This window comes from Vulpes lagopus, chromosome 1 (assembly GCF_018345385.1).
Source record: "Vulpes lagopus strain Blue_001 chromosome 1, ASM1834538v1, whole genome shotgun sequence".
In the NCBI taxonomy this organism is placed as follows: Eukaryota; Metazoa; Chordata; class Mammalia; order Carnivora; family Canidae; genus Vulpes; species Vulpes lagopus.
The window spans coordinates 53,812,994-53,830,064 of record NC_054824.1 but is presented as its reverse complement, the minus strand read 5'-3'; the positions used below and the strand labels follow the sequence as shown (position 1 = coordinate 53,830,064).

The 17,071-nt window shown below is 37.5% G+C and overlaps 1 protein-coding gene across 10 annotated transcripts in view; it reads right to left on the bottom strand.

Annotated features, from left to right (window-relative positions):
* Nucleotides 1–4,779: 4,779 nt before the first annotated feature.
* The window catches only part of PKHD1 (PKHD1 ciliary IPT domain containing fibrocystin/polyductin), a 477,526-nt gene continuing 465,234 nt past the window's right edge, over nucleotides 4,780–17,071 (bottom strand). For 8 of the 10 annotated variants that reach the window (XM_041771518.1, XM_041771566.1, XM_041771526.1 and 5 more), the window contains one exon: nucleotides 4,780–11,378. In XM_041771518.1, coding sequence (XP_041627452.1) covers nucleotides 10,924–11,378 — 455 coding nt within the window. In that variant the 3' untranslated portion in view covers nucleotides 4,780–10,923. The remainder of the gene's footprint in view (nucleotides 11,379–17,071) is intronic. The other 2 variants (XR_005990304.1, XR_005990305.1) reach the window with 2 other exon arrangements.

Genomic DNA, 17,071 nt, shown 5'->3' with positions numbered 1-17,071 from the left:
GAGACACAGGCAGAGGGAGAAACAGGCTCCATGCACCGGGAGCCCGACGTGGGATTCAATCCCAGGTCTCCAGGATCGCGCCCTGGGCCAAAGGCAGGCGCCAAACCACTGCGCCACCCAGGGATCCCTATTATTATTTTTAATACTAAATGTAGCACCTTCTATCTCAGAAGCTAGACTTCTGCTAAGGTGAGAAATGTTATAGCTCCTTTGGGAAGTGAATGCACTATTTAGCCCAACACTTGATTTATATTTTTGGATCTTAAATACATTAATGCATCTAAGCTGTATTCTAAAATATAAGTAGAGATATTTTTATGCAATATCAGTGGTTCTTCTAGCACATTCCTAAGTATCTGAAAAGCAACTCAGGTTCCTTTACAGACTATAGTTATATCAAGAAGAATGTTTTTTGAGCTTAACCACAAGTCAGGGAAAGTAGGGGATAAGAATGACATTATTTTCAGATATTGATATTAATGCTTCAGCTGCAACCTCACATATTTTGGAAGTCTGAACTCTATCTACCAAGTTTGAGCAAATCAAGTTCACTTCCAGATACATCTATAAGTTTATTTAGCTCAAGATCACTTTACAAAAATAAGTCCATGATACTAATAATTTATTAAGGATAAGAAATTACTATTTTACATTAATTATAATGGTAATATATTAGGGTGACCAACTCATCCTATTTTTCCTGGGACTTTCTTGGGTGTCCTAGCTTTAGAACTAACCGTCCCATATCCTGGGAAACCCCTTAGACTTGGGCACATCAGGACAAGGGGTTATGCAGGTGGTAAGTACAAACATATTCCTGATGAAACATCATTTCAAAAATGGTGTACCCACTTAAAATGAGCAAATTAAAAGAAGGTACATTAAATTATCTTCTTCTCTTTTAACATAGAGCAGTATGTATAATTTTTATTTAAATTTATTAAGTGGCATATGCATAAATAGAATGTATTTTAAGTAATGGTGGTGCTTTCAACATTTATCATTGGCTCAAATTTTACTTAGTCTTATTTTTACTTCAGTGAGCAATCAAAATGTGCTTTTATCATTTTGAAGCTAATCACACTTTTAAGGTTCCAAATCAAGATTTTCTCTATACACAGTCAGATGCCACCTGTCAAAACCCCAGACACGCTGGTAATTGTCCACATATTCACACCCAGAATGAAACATCTATATTTCTAATGCTATTTCAAGGCGGTGTATCAGATTTAAGATCTTTATTATCTCTGAGACAGGACAGCATGTAGATAAATGTCCTGATAGTCCAAGCTTTCAAAGAATGTCACCATTTATTCTGCAGATATGCATCCTTGCGCAGCCACCAGACATGACACAGCTAAATGCGATTCTGTTTCCCCAATTCCCTTCTCCTTCTCCTTTGCCTTCCAATTGTCTCTTTTCTGTTTTCTGCTCCCTCTTTCAAATGTTCATTTGAAAAAATACTTTTTACTGGGATTAAAACAGGGTTTGCATTTAAAAATTTCATTCACCAAACAGAACAATATTTTTTACTAGAAGGGAATGGTATTAAGGAGAAGTGATTTTCCGTGTGCCCTGAGGCCTGGCATAGAGAGGATTTGATTTGCTATGTTCAGCTGGAATCTGGATTGATACGCAGAGATGAGAGGGGGTGTTTAATAAAATTTACATTTCATTTTCTCACTTGACACCAGTCTCCTGTCACTCAGTGAACTGATGGGAATGCCGCAAATAACTTTTGTCAGAATCTACTTGGGGAAACAGACTGGGAAATGAGAAGACAGAAGGATATATAGAGAAAAGAACAATCTGGCTTGTTTTTTGTCTTGTGGTTCTAGTGGCTCAAGGACCTGACAGCTGGCAAATTTTATAAAGAGGGAGTGCATGTGCCAATGGTAAATTGGGAAGGCACCTGACAACTGATAGGACTCAGCGGCCCACAGTAGGCAACCGTGTTGTTGGGAAGGAATCTCTGGATGGAAGGAGGAGTTGAAGTTCTGGAGGACTAGAAGTGATTTGTGTTAGCTGAAAAAGAGATCAGAAGAAGCCCAGGAAAAGACAAGAGAGGAGGACTAGGCTCCCTTTTTGTTTAGTGAAACCATAGTTTCTATATTGGTTTTCTATGGCTGTGTAACAAATTATCCCCAATTTTGGCCACCTAAAACAATACCCACAATATATATTATTCAGTCTTAAAAAAGAAGGAAATCCTGCCATTTGTGACAATGTGGTTGGACCTGGATAACATTATCTCAGTGAAATAAGCCAGACCTGGAAAGATGACAATGTATGGTCTCACTTATATGTGGAATCTAAAATAGTCATACTTACAGAACTAAGCAGAGAATGGTGATTGCCAGAAGCTGGGGGAAAGGGAAATGGGGAGCTGATGATCAAAGGGTACAAACTTTTAGTTCTAGAAGATAAGTTCTGAGATCTATCAATTCAGCATAGTGCCTATACCAAAAAAATACTATATTATATACTGAAACTTTTCTAAGAGGATAAATCTTGTATTATTTGTTCTTACTACTACCACTACTACTACTACTACTACTACTACTACTACTACTACTAATAATAATAATAATAATAACAATAATAATAAGTGAAGAAATTTGGGAGATGATGGAAATTTCAATATGGCCTGGATCGTGGTGATAATTTCACAGGTGGATACTTATATCCAGACTCATGGAGTTGTATACATGAAATACGCATACACCTTTTTTTTTAAAAGATTTTATTTGTTTATTCTCTTTCTCTCAGAGAGAGAGAAAGAGAGAGAGAGAGAGGCAGAGACACAGGCAGAGGGAGAACAAACAGGCTCCATGCAGGGAGCCTGATGTGGGACTTGATCCTGGAACTCCAGGATCACACCCTGGGCTGAAGGCAGGCACCAAACCGCTGAAACACCCAGAGATCCCTGCATACAGCTTTTTGCATGTCAGTTGCACATCACTAAAATGGCTTAAAACCAAAAATACAACACCCATTTATTAGCTCTCAGTTCTGTAGGTCAAAAGACTGGGACAGCTCAACTGAATTTTCTTCTTAGGGTCTCACAAGGCCAAAATCAAGATGTTAGCCAGGCTGAGCTTTTATCTAGAGGCTTTGGAGAAGTATCAGCTTTTAAGCTCATTCAGACTATTGGCAGAATTCATTTCCTTGTGGTCAAAGGACTTAGATTCCTGTTTCTATGCTGTTATCTGTGGGCCACTCAGCTCTCAGAAGCTACTTGGATCCCTTGCCAGGTCATCTGCTCTATTTTCAAAGCAGCAATGACACAGACTCCTTCCCAAGTTTGGCATATCTCTGACTTCCTCTACTACCACCAGCCAGAGAAATCTGTGTCTTTTTAAAGGGTGCATGTGATTAGGTTAGGCCCACCCAAATACATTTCTCTATTTTAAGGTCAAGTAATTAGCAACTCTAATCAAAACTGCATTATTGTTTTTGCTATTTAATGTAATCATGGGTATGACACCAGGTGACTGAGATAGTGGAGGCCATCTTAAAACTCCGCCTGCCATATTGTTTTATGTGTGACTCTTGGTGCCAGACCAGGATAAACAGAATAGTTGCTGACGTTAGCTGGTGGTTTCTGAGAAGCTAGAAGAAACTTCTGGAGATCCAGAAGGGTAGCAAGCAAGGCATTAAGCCAAAATATATTTATAAATGTCTTAATCTGTGTCCTTAAGAAAAAACAAGATCTAGAAATTACAATTACTTTGTATTGATCAGAAAGATCATATCAACGCCAGTTTGGCACATTTCTCAGCACTAAGTCAAAATGGTTCTTCTTTCACTAAAGTTGATGTGACAAGCAAAGGAGGAATCTAAACAGCCTTTGGAAGCCCTGATGGAGGGCTCAGGACTGTTTGGACAGAAAATTCAGTCTTGGGCCGTCAGTGAATGGATTAGAAATGGTGGGCATCGTGTGTGATTAGGCACATCATCTTGGCCTCATGGATTCTCTAACTATGGGGAAGAAGGCATCTGCAGATGAGAGGAAGTCCAAATGGAGCTCTCTAAAGCCCAGAGCCTGGGGATACTCTTCTTCACTGAGTCTAAGGGCAGTATTGTCTGGGGTGCTATATGTCCTTGACCACGATTTTATTTGACAGATGAAGAAATAAGAATACCTAGAGGTGGGCAGCCCTGGTGGCTCAGTGGTTTAGCATTGCCTTAAGCCCAGGGCGTGACCCTGGAGACCTGGGATCGAGTCCCACATCGGGCTCCCTGCATGGAGCCACTTCTACCTCTGCCTGTGTCTCTGCCCCTCTCTCTCTCTGTGTGTCTTTCATGAATAAATAAATAAAATCTTTTTTTTTTTAAAAAAAGAATATGTAGAGGTCATTTACTCCATGATCTCCTACTATATTTATTAGACTAGCAAAGTAGCATTTAACCATGTCTTAAAAATCTTAAGAGTAGGATGCTGAAAGAATTGTAATATTTATACTCGGCCATTAGAAATGACAAATACCCACCATTTGCTTCAACGTGGATGGAACTGGAGGGTATTACGCTGAGTGAAATAAGTCAATCGGAGAAGGACAAACATTATATGTTCGCATTCATTTGGGGAATATAAATAATAGTGAAAGGGAATATAAGGGAAGGGAGAAGAAATGTGTGGGAAATATCAGAAAGGGAGACAGAACCTAAAGATTCCTAACTCTGGGAAACAAACTAGGGGTGGTGGAAGGGGAGGAGGGCGGGGGGTGGGGGTGACTGGGTGACGGGCACTGAGAGGGGCACTTGACAGGATGAGCACTGGGTGTTATTCTGTATGTTGGCAAATTGAACACCAATAAAAAATAAATTTATTATTAAAAAAAGAATTGTAATATTTACTGATATTTTCTTCAAGCAATCATTTTCTTTCCTAATGCCTAATCTCTTCATATATGGTGGGTATAATTCCATCTAGCCCAATCTAAGTTGAAATCACTTCTACCATTATTTTAATATAATTTCACATACTTAAAATGGTTATTAATTATTCATTCAGGCTTTTATTTCCTGTGTTTAACAGCATTATTTCATTCTTTGAACAATCCATGATCTGGGGATAAGTAACTCTTCCAGTCCAATTTATATTTTCCCCCTATCTGAAATGTCATCTTTTAAAAAATTTATTTAAGTCCTATCTATTTTCTAAAGGCTTACTTACATTTTCCTTCCCTTTAAAGCTTTTCTTCTCTTATTTAAAAAAATATTATCCTCTCTTTTTAGTGATTATTGCTAGTATACAAACAGACATATGGAGAGAATTTTCAAAGTATTTAAAATAATTTAGAAAAAAGATCTTATAGTTGTCCAACCATTCCTAAATAAGAACAAAACTCAGAATGGCTTCTGACATCTCCTCTCCTCTAAAACATTAAGTCAGAAAATACTGGAATGATGTTTCCACAGTTTTGCAAAGCAAAGGTTGTGATTCCAATGTTTATACTCAGCCAAGTGGTGTTACATGTCTGAAACCATCTTCTAAAACGATAGGCTTGGAAAGACACATCAACTTACCCATATACTAGTTCTTAGTTCTGTAAGTCAAAAGACTTGGAAGACTCAATTGGATATTCTTCTTAGGGGATCACAAGATTTGGGATCAGAAACCCAGCTTTGAGCCTTCACTCTACTGCTGAGAAAGTTGTCTTCAGTGACATTAAGAGGGAATCAAGGAGAAGAGCCATTACAAAAGCTAAAAGAGGAAAATGGTTCAAAAAGACGAAGAGAAAGTTTGGATTAGATGCTCCTGAGATGTCATATAAGGTGAAGAGAAAGAATTATTCTTTAGAACTGGCTATATGGAAGATCCTAGGATTGCCCCAGGAACAGTCCCTGTTCTGTAGATGGTCAGAAAGCATCCTGGAATGCCTGTTAGAGTTCATGAAAACTGAGGAATGTGTGAACAAAAGTCTTTTAAACAATGTTGCTGGAATAGGAGTAGAAAAAAGAGAACTGAAGGGGCCTATAGAATCAAAGAAAGTTTTCTTTTCTTTTCTTTTCTTTTCTTTTCTTTTCTTTCTTTTCTTTTCTTTTCTTTTCTTTCTTTTCTTTCTTTCTTTTCTTTCTTTCTTTCTTTCTTCTTTCTTTCTTTCTTTCTTTCTTCTTTCTTTCTTTCTTTCTTTCTCTTTAATTTTTTATGGGAGCTACTTAACTATGTTGGATGGTAATGGGAATATCCAGTAGATGGGGAGAGATTGATAATATTGAAAGATAGCTGATAGTTGAGGTAGTGACATCCTTGGAAACAGAATGAAGATATACAGAAAAGAGTACTAAAGAGAAAATTTGGTATTACTAGACATATAGTCCAAGTTTATAGCACTTATAGAGTTGTTTAAACTGTAGCTAAGCATACAGGATTATTTATTCATCCCCAAATTTAAGAAAATTTTGGAGCATCTTATTTCTCAGGCCACATCCATGATTTGGAAATTAAAATCCACAGTCTTTTTATTTAAAGCTTTTTTTTTAATTTAAAACTTTATCATAAATCTCTGAGTCTGTGGAATCTGCCTAATAAGTGTTCTGTGATAGCTGCTGCCAACAGTCAGCCTTTTGTGTTCAGGTCTTAATACCACATGGTATGGATTTAGAATAAGTTCTTATGGAGCTGGGCTGGAAGAAGAATAGAGTATGGCACTAAGCTGATAGAGAGAGGCATACTATCCAGTCGGCACATCTCAGTAGCTATGGGTATTGTGTTGAGCCTACTCATGACTTAGGGTGAGCATCTGCTTTCACAGTGTATACTCCATAAGGGTGATGGGAGGGTGGCTCTTTTATATTTGAATCTTACTAAGAAATGCTGAATCCATAGCCAAATACAGATTTTCCTTTAGGTCCCTCACATGGATGGGATCTTAGGTGGCCTGCCCTATATGATATTTCAGGGATACTGTGTGAAAATTCAGATTTGTTAGTACTCTAACCATTGTCCACCAAGGAGCATTCCTTTCTTAAGTTGGAGACTTTCCTTCCTTTCCCTCTTATTCCTTTTTGGCCTCTCTTTCTGACCCATTCATCATTCTTTCTTTCTATCTATCTATCTATCTATCTATCTATCTATCTATCTATCTATCATCTATATCTATCTATCTATCTATCTATCTATCTATCTATCTATCTATCATCTATATCTATCTATCTATCTATCTATCTATCTATCTATCTATCTATACCTTCCATCAAGAACTAAATGCATTTTCTATAAGCAAGTACTACTCTTGGATGAGAACTAAAGAGATTGCTAACTTCTGGTCAACCATAAGTTTCAGAAAATATTTTTTTAAATTTTTTAAATTTGAAAATTTATATTAAAGTAATATGTCTTATAAAACACTGAAATACAAAGATATAAAATTTGAAGTGCAAATTTGCTCCATTCCCTAAAGATAACTATTATTTTCAAAAGGTTATTGGCCATCTCTCCATAACTTTTCTATACATAAATAAACTAGAGGTAAAAGCATAATATATACATTGTTTTGCAATATGCTTTTTTTTTAGCTTAATAGTATACCTAGAATAATTTTCTGTATCAGTCATTCTACTGGATGGACATACCATTACCTTAAGAGCATTTTACATAGAATCAGATATAGTCCAGACAAATTTCCAATTTTGCCTTGGACCCTTGCAAAAGTTTAGCAATTGATTGTTTCTTCATCTATAAAGTAGCGAGACAAGTGGCCATTTCCCACATTCTTCAAAAGGAAATAAACTTTCCCTTTGTTAAAGATACTAATTTGAAATAAAATACATGGTTATAATAATGAATCATCATTTTGAGACTGAAATAAGAAAAGAGAAAATTCTTAAAAACCTAGTAAATTCTAGACAGTCCTCCAAATGCATTAAATAAATTTCTGTCTCAAAAGAGACCAGATTGATGTGCAGAGAAATCCCTCTTCTTGAGTTGTTCCAAGCACAGAGAACCCTGGTCTTTTTTCATGTATAAAAGTAACAAATGTTAGAATAATATTTGTAAATACACAAATCGCCATATTCTACCACTTAAGTATCATTTAACTTTATAAAAATGGCTTATAATTTTTTAAAAGATTACATTCAGAAAATGTTATCTGTGTCTTAAATATATCTGCAATTCATCGCAGCGCTATCGTGTAGGCTGAAATCAACTGTTCTACACTCAGCAGAGTAATTCCTTCCGTGTATAGTGCTTTCAAAATTGACACTGAATACATTATAAATTCTGGAAACAAAATATGGAATAAATGCATGAATTTTAAATGATAGAATTAATTAAAATCCTTTACTGTTATTGACATGTAGGATTTTATAGAAGCTTGGTTGAATAATATTTGCATGTGATTTACATTCAATTTCCCCATACTCAGTTTTGCATAGAGTTTGCATACATCTCAATGTATAGTAATTTCATACATTTGGATTTATACTGCTAGATGGAAAAGAGCCATTCACTAAAAAATCCTTGAAAGGTCTGGGCCTCTTGGTTCTCAGTAGCCTCATTGGACAACAATATGGGCAAACCTGCAACAGGACACAACCCTAGTCAGACTGGCTCAGTCTGTCACTCTGAGGGAGACATGAAGTTCTGTCAAAGTGTATAGTACCTTCTCTGAGCACACCCCTAAAACTTGACAGATGGTGGAAACTACCCTAGTTCTCTTCATCCTTCCCTCTTGATCTTAACATCCAGAAATATTTATAAATATTTTTGAACTCTTAATAATTTTAGTTTGTTCAGTATCTTGGGGAAAAGAATCTGCCATATGTAAAAAATCAGAAGGGAAGCAAGAAGAGTTGCTTCAAAATAACAGAGGAATAATGTATCTCAATTATTTATTTCAATAAAGAGTAAGGCCTGTCGCTGCTGGGAATTATTTTCTTGGCCACCTGTGTTAATGGTTTGAATAAGTTTAGGGTTGGCTGAAAGCGGTGCTTTATCTAATCAGCTCATTGCCAGACATAAATGACCCAAGAGCAACTGTCTTGGCCTCCAGTATTTACCCATTTCTCCCATTTTCTGAGAAGAAAAAGAAGACTGGCTTAATTATGGGTTAGAGGATTCTAATTAGAATCTGAACTTCCATGACACATGCTAGAATCCTGCAAGTTACTCTGGATATTTCTGGCTGCTGTTCAGGGCCAAGGAGTCCATTTTGGCCCCAGGGATCCCAAGCATTGTTAAGGGAGTATTAATAGATTAAAAACGGTTGTTCTTAAACAGAGGGATAGTCTCAAAGTTGCTTTCCGGAAAGATCAGTCATTTGGCACAATGAAGATGATAAGAAGCTAGTAAAGGTTGGAAGAAGGGTAAAGAAGGAGTAGAAATAACAGCTGGGAAATGACTGGAAAGAATAAGATAGAACATGGAGTCCTGATTGACATCCAGATTTCCAAGCAGAGTGCAGTGATATTGTGTGGTTGTGTGAGGGCGAGCAGGAGGAGAAGCAGGTTTTAAGGCCATGTAACTTCTTAATGGATGTGGGATAATCTAGTGGAAGTTCTTAGTAGGTAGCTAACTCTTTGGTGTAGAGCTCAGGAAAGGAAAGAAATCTGGGCTGGAATTTGTGGTGGTAAAAGAAGTCACGGGAGTGAAAGGGAAAATGCATAGACAAACCCACAGCAGTAGTGCTAAGACTGCTGTCATTTTATAATTCTCAAAAGTCTTAACTTCTAAAATGCTTTTGTGCAAAAGATTATAGATCTCTGATGACTCAATGTATATACTAAAGATTGCAAATACAAATAACTTCATAGACCAGGAAACTATAAAAAATAGATAAGGGACAGGTTATAGCAGACTAATTAAACTAGAGAAAATCTAGTCTAAGTCAATCAAGTTATTTTTTTCTTTGTTATGCTTTTAAACGTTGTTAGTGCCCAAACAAAACACAAAAAGGACTTAATCTGCAGGAAGCTAGTTTGTACCTCCAGAGTAAATTTCTATAGACCACATTGCCCATCAATGCCCTTCTTAAACACAGCCTGGATTGAAATTTCTTGGAGAGTATCAGTTTGACACCTGATGGTTATCTCCCTCAGAATCCAATACCATGTCACAGAGAAAGCTGCCTCCCTCCTTTCAAGGCAGCATTACGATTTGAGATGTCTATAATACATCTAATGAATGGACAAAAGAATGTTCCTGAAAACTCATAGTAGGGTAAGACATACTTTCCCATTGATGCCTTGCAGATGATGACTTTTTTGCCAGAGTACCCACTATGGGAGTAGTTCCAGGGCACCATCATTTAAAATGCTGCAATAGAAGAGTCTGTTTCCTTTCTCTATTCTAATTCCAACATAGGACAGCCTCTGAATCTTTCAGAGATTGAAAAAATCTGGTTTATATTTTGGGAAAAACTGAGAATAAGTTGTTTCTGGAAATTCTCCTCATCTCTGCCATCCTTGCTCTACTCTCTTAGAGTGTAAGGCCTTTTGGATCCAGAGCCAAGGAAACAATCAAGCTGCTGGGAAGTGTCTAGTCTGAACATTTAGGAGCATTCTATAAATGTTTGAATTAGGTGAAACTGCCTTTAGCATCCTTACCCAGCTTGTTACCAGTTGACCCTCTGCTCTGGTCTTCATTAGAACTCCCAGCACACAGACTAAAGAGGTTGCATATGATAGAATCTCTTCCCTCCTTCATTGGGCAGCTGTATGCATTATCTTCTCCAAAAATCAGTGCTCTGAAATATGAGTTCACTAATAATATGCTTGGGCATTTGGTTATCTCTGGTCTCCCAAAATAGTTTTCTTCTAGTTGTAAATTTGACCCAGCTATTAATGGAAAGAACTATTTAAAAATGTAACTTTGGTCCATGGACAATTTCCTTCCCCAAACTTACTGTTTTTATAGCTTTGTCCTTAACTGAAGTCTCAGCAAAGCCCATGGGAACATCAATTTTCATGCGCGAGTCACAGCTGTTCCTGAATAGTTTCTGGGTGTACTAAATGAGGACAGGATGCCTGGGTGGCACCACCAGAGGCTTTCTTCTCTTGAGAGAGCCCCACACTTCCTCCTTCCTGACCCAACTGGCTCTTCCCCTGTAACTGCTGCCTCTCTCGTCTGAGGTCTGGGCAGAGCAGCAACCTCTGATCTTGGCCTGCCAGCTGATATCTAACCAATTGCTCTTGGGCCTCCTTCCAGTTTCCAGCCTCTTGCAGGTATATCTGCTGAGCAGGAGAGCCTGGAACACAGGTGTGCCCCTGGGATGTGATGCTGATAATCCTGGGAGCAGGTACAACATCCTCTTCTCGGCTGCTACCCTCCTCTTGGACTGCGCGACGGCTGACCTTTCTTCTGGACACTCCATTCAGTGATTGGTGGGGGAGCTGGTTCACCTTGTCCATGATGACCTTAATCTTCATATCTGTGAGAGAAAAGAAGTAGGGGAAGAAATGAATTTAGTTCTCAAATCAGTCAAGGTTAAGAACCATCACTTTACATACTTAGCATTCCCAAAATGATACTGTCAATTAAAGATTGAATTGTATTAGCTTATTGATTTCCAAATATCTTTAGAAATATATTTTTCCCATAAAACCCCACTGTATCCCATACCTAATTTATAATTAATATCAGTTATCTAATAAAAAATTGATAGGGGTGTCTGAGTGGCTCAGTGGGTTGAGTGTCCAGCTCTTGACCTCAGCTTGGGCCTTGATCTCAGGGCTGTGAGTTCAAGCCCTGCATTGGGCTCCACCAAATAAAGAAAGAAAGAAATACAAGTAAGAAAATGAATATTTGATAATATGACTTCCCCAAAAAACACTTTTTACGATGTGGATAGGTCAACAACGATTTCTCCTTGTAAGCACAGGGGCTTACATGCAAAAACCAGACCATACTCAGGCCTTACAGAACAGGATAACTCACATTTGTATTAAGACGTTTGAGCTCCAAAAGCCAGTCTTACTTAACACTGTGGTTTTTGTGGCAAATTCACAATTTGAGTATCTTTGATTTTGTAAAACATGAATATAAACACATGTAGAGATAACCTAAATCTATCAATAAACATGTATCCATATGAGTGTGTACATATATTGTTGTATAACAGGGGAAAGAGAGAAGGAGTACTAGACTGGAGTCACAAAACCAGGGTAAAATTCCCCCTTCCCTACTAGCTGGCTCTGTGACTTTCTTTCTGTCTCTTAGCCTCTCTGGACCTCAGTTATATAATTTCATATTACTCTCAGGTGCTACTACACAGTTTACTAAAATGTGTTTAATTTTAGCAGTTCTGTTTTAATTACAGTTTTCTTCCCTTGACATTTCATTTGTTTTTTACTTTCCTATTCAGCAGAATGAATATTCAACTCAGAAGAGTACAACATTGGTACTGGCTAGGGTAAACAGATGATCTGGGTACTTTTGCCCTAATCCATCCCAATTCTTTATAGGATGTATTATAAAAGCCATAACACTTCTAAGCCTTTAAAATGTGATCATGCCATATGTGAATGAGCTAACTAACCTATCATATTACATGGGTAATAAATAAAGATGAATTAGAGCTATATAAAGTTCTACTGAAACAGTTAAGTAAAACCTACTAAACCAGATGTTTATGGTATTTAATATGTGAGAGATGGTCCCCAGAAGCAACAGAATAAAGCAGCTAAGAGTACATACAGGCTTGGAATCAAGCAATATAGTTAAATTTCCTGGTTGGTCCCTTACTCGCTGAACACATGTGTGGATTGTACTAACTTTCTATGTACTTTAGTTTCCTCATCTGTAAAACAGTTATGTTGATAGTATCCTCCCCATAAGACTATTTGAAGGTTCAGTAAGATGAATCATGCTGAGCACCACCCAGAATCTACAATATGGTAGACTGGATAAAATAATCATCACCATAATTCAAATCACTAATGTTCAGAGTACTAATCCCTGCCAAGCACTGTTCTTAATACTTTATACCCATTCACTCATTAATCCTCATATCTACCCCATACAGCTAGTCCTATCATTGTCCTCATTTTACAGATGGAGAAACAAAGGTAGAGAGCGTGGAGTTCCTTGTCCTAATTCACAAAGCCTCCAAGTGTAGATATGAGTTTGAACTTAGCTAGCCTGGTCTTGACCATCTTTTTTTTTTTTTTTAACCCTATTTTAAAATTTTATTTATTTATTCATGACGGGGGAGGGGAAGAGGGAGAAGCAGGCTCCATGCAGGGAGGCCAACGTGGGACTCAATCCCGGGTCTCCAGGATCACACCCCGGGCTAAAGGCGGCACCAAACTGCTGGGCCACCGGGGCTGCCCATGGTCTTGACCATCTAACATAACTATTTAATAGGACTCTATATGCATCCTTTTGATGCTGTCTACAATTTACCTTAATAAAAAATGTACCCTAAATTAATATCCATGTAGATATCTTTATTTTGCACAGATATAAACTTTATACAAATTCACATTAAAATAAAACAAGCAAGCAATATCAACAAGAGAGACTCTAGATGTCTTATTTGGGAGTATCTTTTTTCCAAGTTTGCTTAAATTTCGTATATACATTCCATTCTCACAAATTTTCTTAAATGTCAGCTCTTAGATTTGCATTTATTTGTCAAAGATCTTGGTTGCTTAAGCTTTGAGACATTTTCATTCTGAAGTTTCAAAAGTGCCTCAGATTTGACATCTCAAAAGAATGAACTTGTCAAATTTTTCCCAAATTCTATTCTTTACTCTCTTTACCCATTTTATTTATGCAATTCTTTTTCAGAGGCTCAAACTAGATTCCGAAAGGAATCATTCTGAGCCTCCAGAAATTCTTCATTGGAGCCTCCAGATGAAATTGAGCTCATCTATTTTCTCACTGGTTTGTTAGTTCATTCACTCATTCACTCATTCATTCATTCATTATTTTCTGAGCACCTACTATGTGGTAGACCTAGAAATATAGCAATGAACAAGAGGCAGTCTAATATCATGGAGTTTATGCTCTAGTAGTGGAGACAGACATAAATCAGAAAATTCATGGAGCCTGTTCTAGGTCCTATGATGACAAAGGTTCTAGAAACATGACCACTGCTTTCCAGGGGCTCCAGGAAACAGATCTCTATGCTGATTAAGGTGACAGTCTTAAAGTGTAGGTAGCAAGTGTGTAAGTAAAATACTAGGGAAGACAAAAGAGGAATTACTTAACCCTGCCTGAAAGGTTAGGAAGACTTCACAAATTTTTAGGCATAATATGGTGGGAAGACACTCTGATATACAGTATGGCACATGCAAAAGCAAGGTATCAAGAACAAAAAAGATGTGTTGGAGACTTTGAAAATAGCTCCAGACATTGAGAACTGAGGTTGTGTATATAGATGTGGATATGGATGTGGATGTGGATGTGGGGCCAGGGGTAGTAAAAGAAAAAGGTAATCATACTTGATAGAGGCCATAATATAAATAAAGAGTCCTGAAAATTCTAATAAGGAATCTGGAATTTATTTCATAGAAGATGGGGAGGTGCTTTTGGAGTAGGGAGGTGACATATTATTTCCATCTTGGGAAGAATTGCTTTTCTATAATGAAGTCAGTGAACTCTGAGGGACTGGTGGAGGTCAGTTGAAAGACTATTGCAATACTCTGAGCAAAACATAATAAAGAACAGTAGGCCAGAGTCAAACATGCTGAAGAGCAGAATAGACAGATTCTGAGTATGCGTTACAACAGTGGTTTGGAAGAGAAGAAGACTGGTATTTATTAAACATCTACATACAGGCCAAGGACTTAAAAACTATCCCCATTTATATATGAGAGATTAGAAGACAGAAGAAATCTTGTAATCTAGAGAAAGTAAAACACAGTGTATTTCTATTGCATCAGAAAAAAAACACAAAACATTCTTTGGTGCACAGGAAAATAAACCGATTGAAAATAAAAATATTCCTCTCGAGCTCTATTACTGGTGGCTGTCCAACTTTCTGATGGCTATGGATGCTAATTAATTTTTCTTGAGTGAATACTATAAATATAAGGACATTAATACATTTTACATTTTCCTCCAAGAAATTATAGCCTTCCTGAAAACATGCGCTTGCTCTCACTCTGCTTTTATCTTCTGTAGAAATTATCTCACTGTTAGCATTGATATTAGTTTCCTTTTTTGTTAAAAGGAATGTTTAAGAAAGTGGGAAACTTTCTCATATGATATATCTGGAAAGGGATTTCATATACCAAAGGCCCTAATTTCACATTCTGGCCAGTGCTAACTGTGTGTGTGTGTGTGTGTGTGTGTGTGTGTGTGTACACTTGCACATGACCTCAGGGCAGGTGGAAAGAGCACAAGTTCTGGAATGGGACAAACTATTGAACCCATGTCTTGGTTGACTAGAAAAACTGACCCTTTTGGGCGCCTGAGTGGTTCAGTTGGTTAAGCGTCTACCTTTGGTTCAGGTCATGATCTCAGGGTGGGGAATCGAGTCCCCATTGGGCTCCCTACTTCGCAGGAAGCCTGCTTCTCCCTCTGCCTCTGCCTGCTGCTCCTCCTGCTTGTGCTCTCTCTGACAAATAAATAAAACCCTAAAAAAAGTCAAACAGTTAAAAAAAAAAAGAAAAGAAAACTGACCCTTTTAATTGCAGTTTTCTTATTAGTGATATGGGATAATTTGGTCTGCTATCTTCTAAAATTGTCATGAAAGCAGTTGAGTTCCAATGTTTTGGCACCTTGTAAACAATGAAGGACCCTACAAAGCTCAGCTGTTGTGTTACGGTTGTGTTGTTATTGTGGTGATGATGACAACTTGAGGAAGAAACAGAAGAACCATTCATATGAGCATTTCACTGAAATTTAATGTACACACTGGCTTACTCATTACAAACATTGCTCTAAAAAAAGTATAATCTTTTCTAGCTTCAACATCTTAATGTCCCTATAGCTGAGTGTTCAAGTCCAATTCTTTTCAAGTACTTTAAAGACACATAGTGCTGGGTCTCTGGCTGCATCCTCTTCTGAGCCCAGAAGTCTGATTTTTTTCTCCCTAATCACCTCATCTTCAACCTGTAAGAATTATCTTAAAACACCCTAGGTCTGAAATATTTTTTTCATCTTATCTTTCCACACTCTGTCTTTTATTCATCTCCCAAATGCCTCACTTCCTTCAGAAAGGACTTCCTAACTCATGTGTTTCTTATTGTCACAACACGTTGTATATAGACGGATGTATCAATATGTTTTTATACACATTAAGGTATTATGGTTTGATCTAAAAAATAGTGGGGATCCTTGGGTGGCTCAGCAGTTTGGCGCCTGCCTTTGGCCCAGGGCGTGATCCTGCAGTCCCGGGATCGAGTCCTGTAACGGGCTCCCAGCATGGAGCCTGCTTCTCCTTCTGCCTGTGTCTCTGGCTCTCTCTCTCTCTCTCTCTCTCTCTGTGTGTGTGTGTGTGTGTGTGTGTCTGCCATGAATAAATAAATAAATAAGTCTTTAAAAAATAGTTTTATTAAATTATAAATTTTTTTTACCAAATTAAAAGGAATTCAAGATTGTTCCATTAATGATACCCTTATTCATTTGCGTTCCAGGGTGTGTCTTTTGAAGAGGAACAGGCTAATAGTTGAAAATAACACTGAAATAGCAATTAGAGCAATTATCACATGTTGGGCACTAATTATACATATGTATAATTTAATACTTACAACAAACCCCTGATGTAAGTGTTATTATTATCTCCCTTTTAGAATGGAAGCCATTGAAGTACAGAGAAATTAGGTAACTTCCCAAGGCCACATACAAAGTAGTGACAGATCTTACTTACTTTACAGAATTCAAGATTTTTGGCTTCAGAGTCTATACTTTAAGCACCACATAATACTGTACAAAGTTGAGGACAGCAGCAGAGAGTTAAGGAAGAATGTTGGGTTGGATACATGCATGTATGCAAATGTCATCTTTCATGTGCTTTATGGTGAAAACAAAGGATGAGTTTCTGGGCAAGGGGCAATACTGTCATGAACATTTCCTATCCCTGCTTTCCTTATATCTCACTTTCAAATACCTTAATCACCTTTTTACGTGTAACATAAATGCTAATTTGTTAACCTGTGTCATATCTGCTCTCTG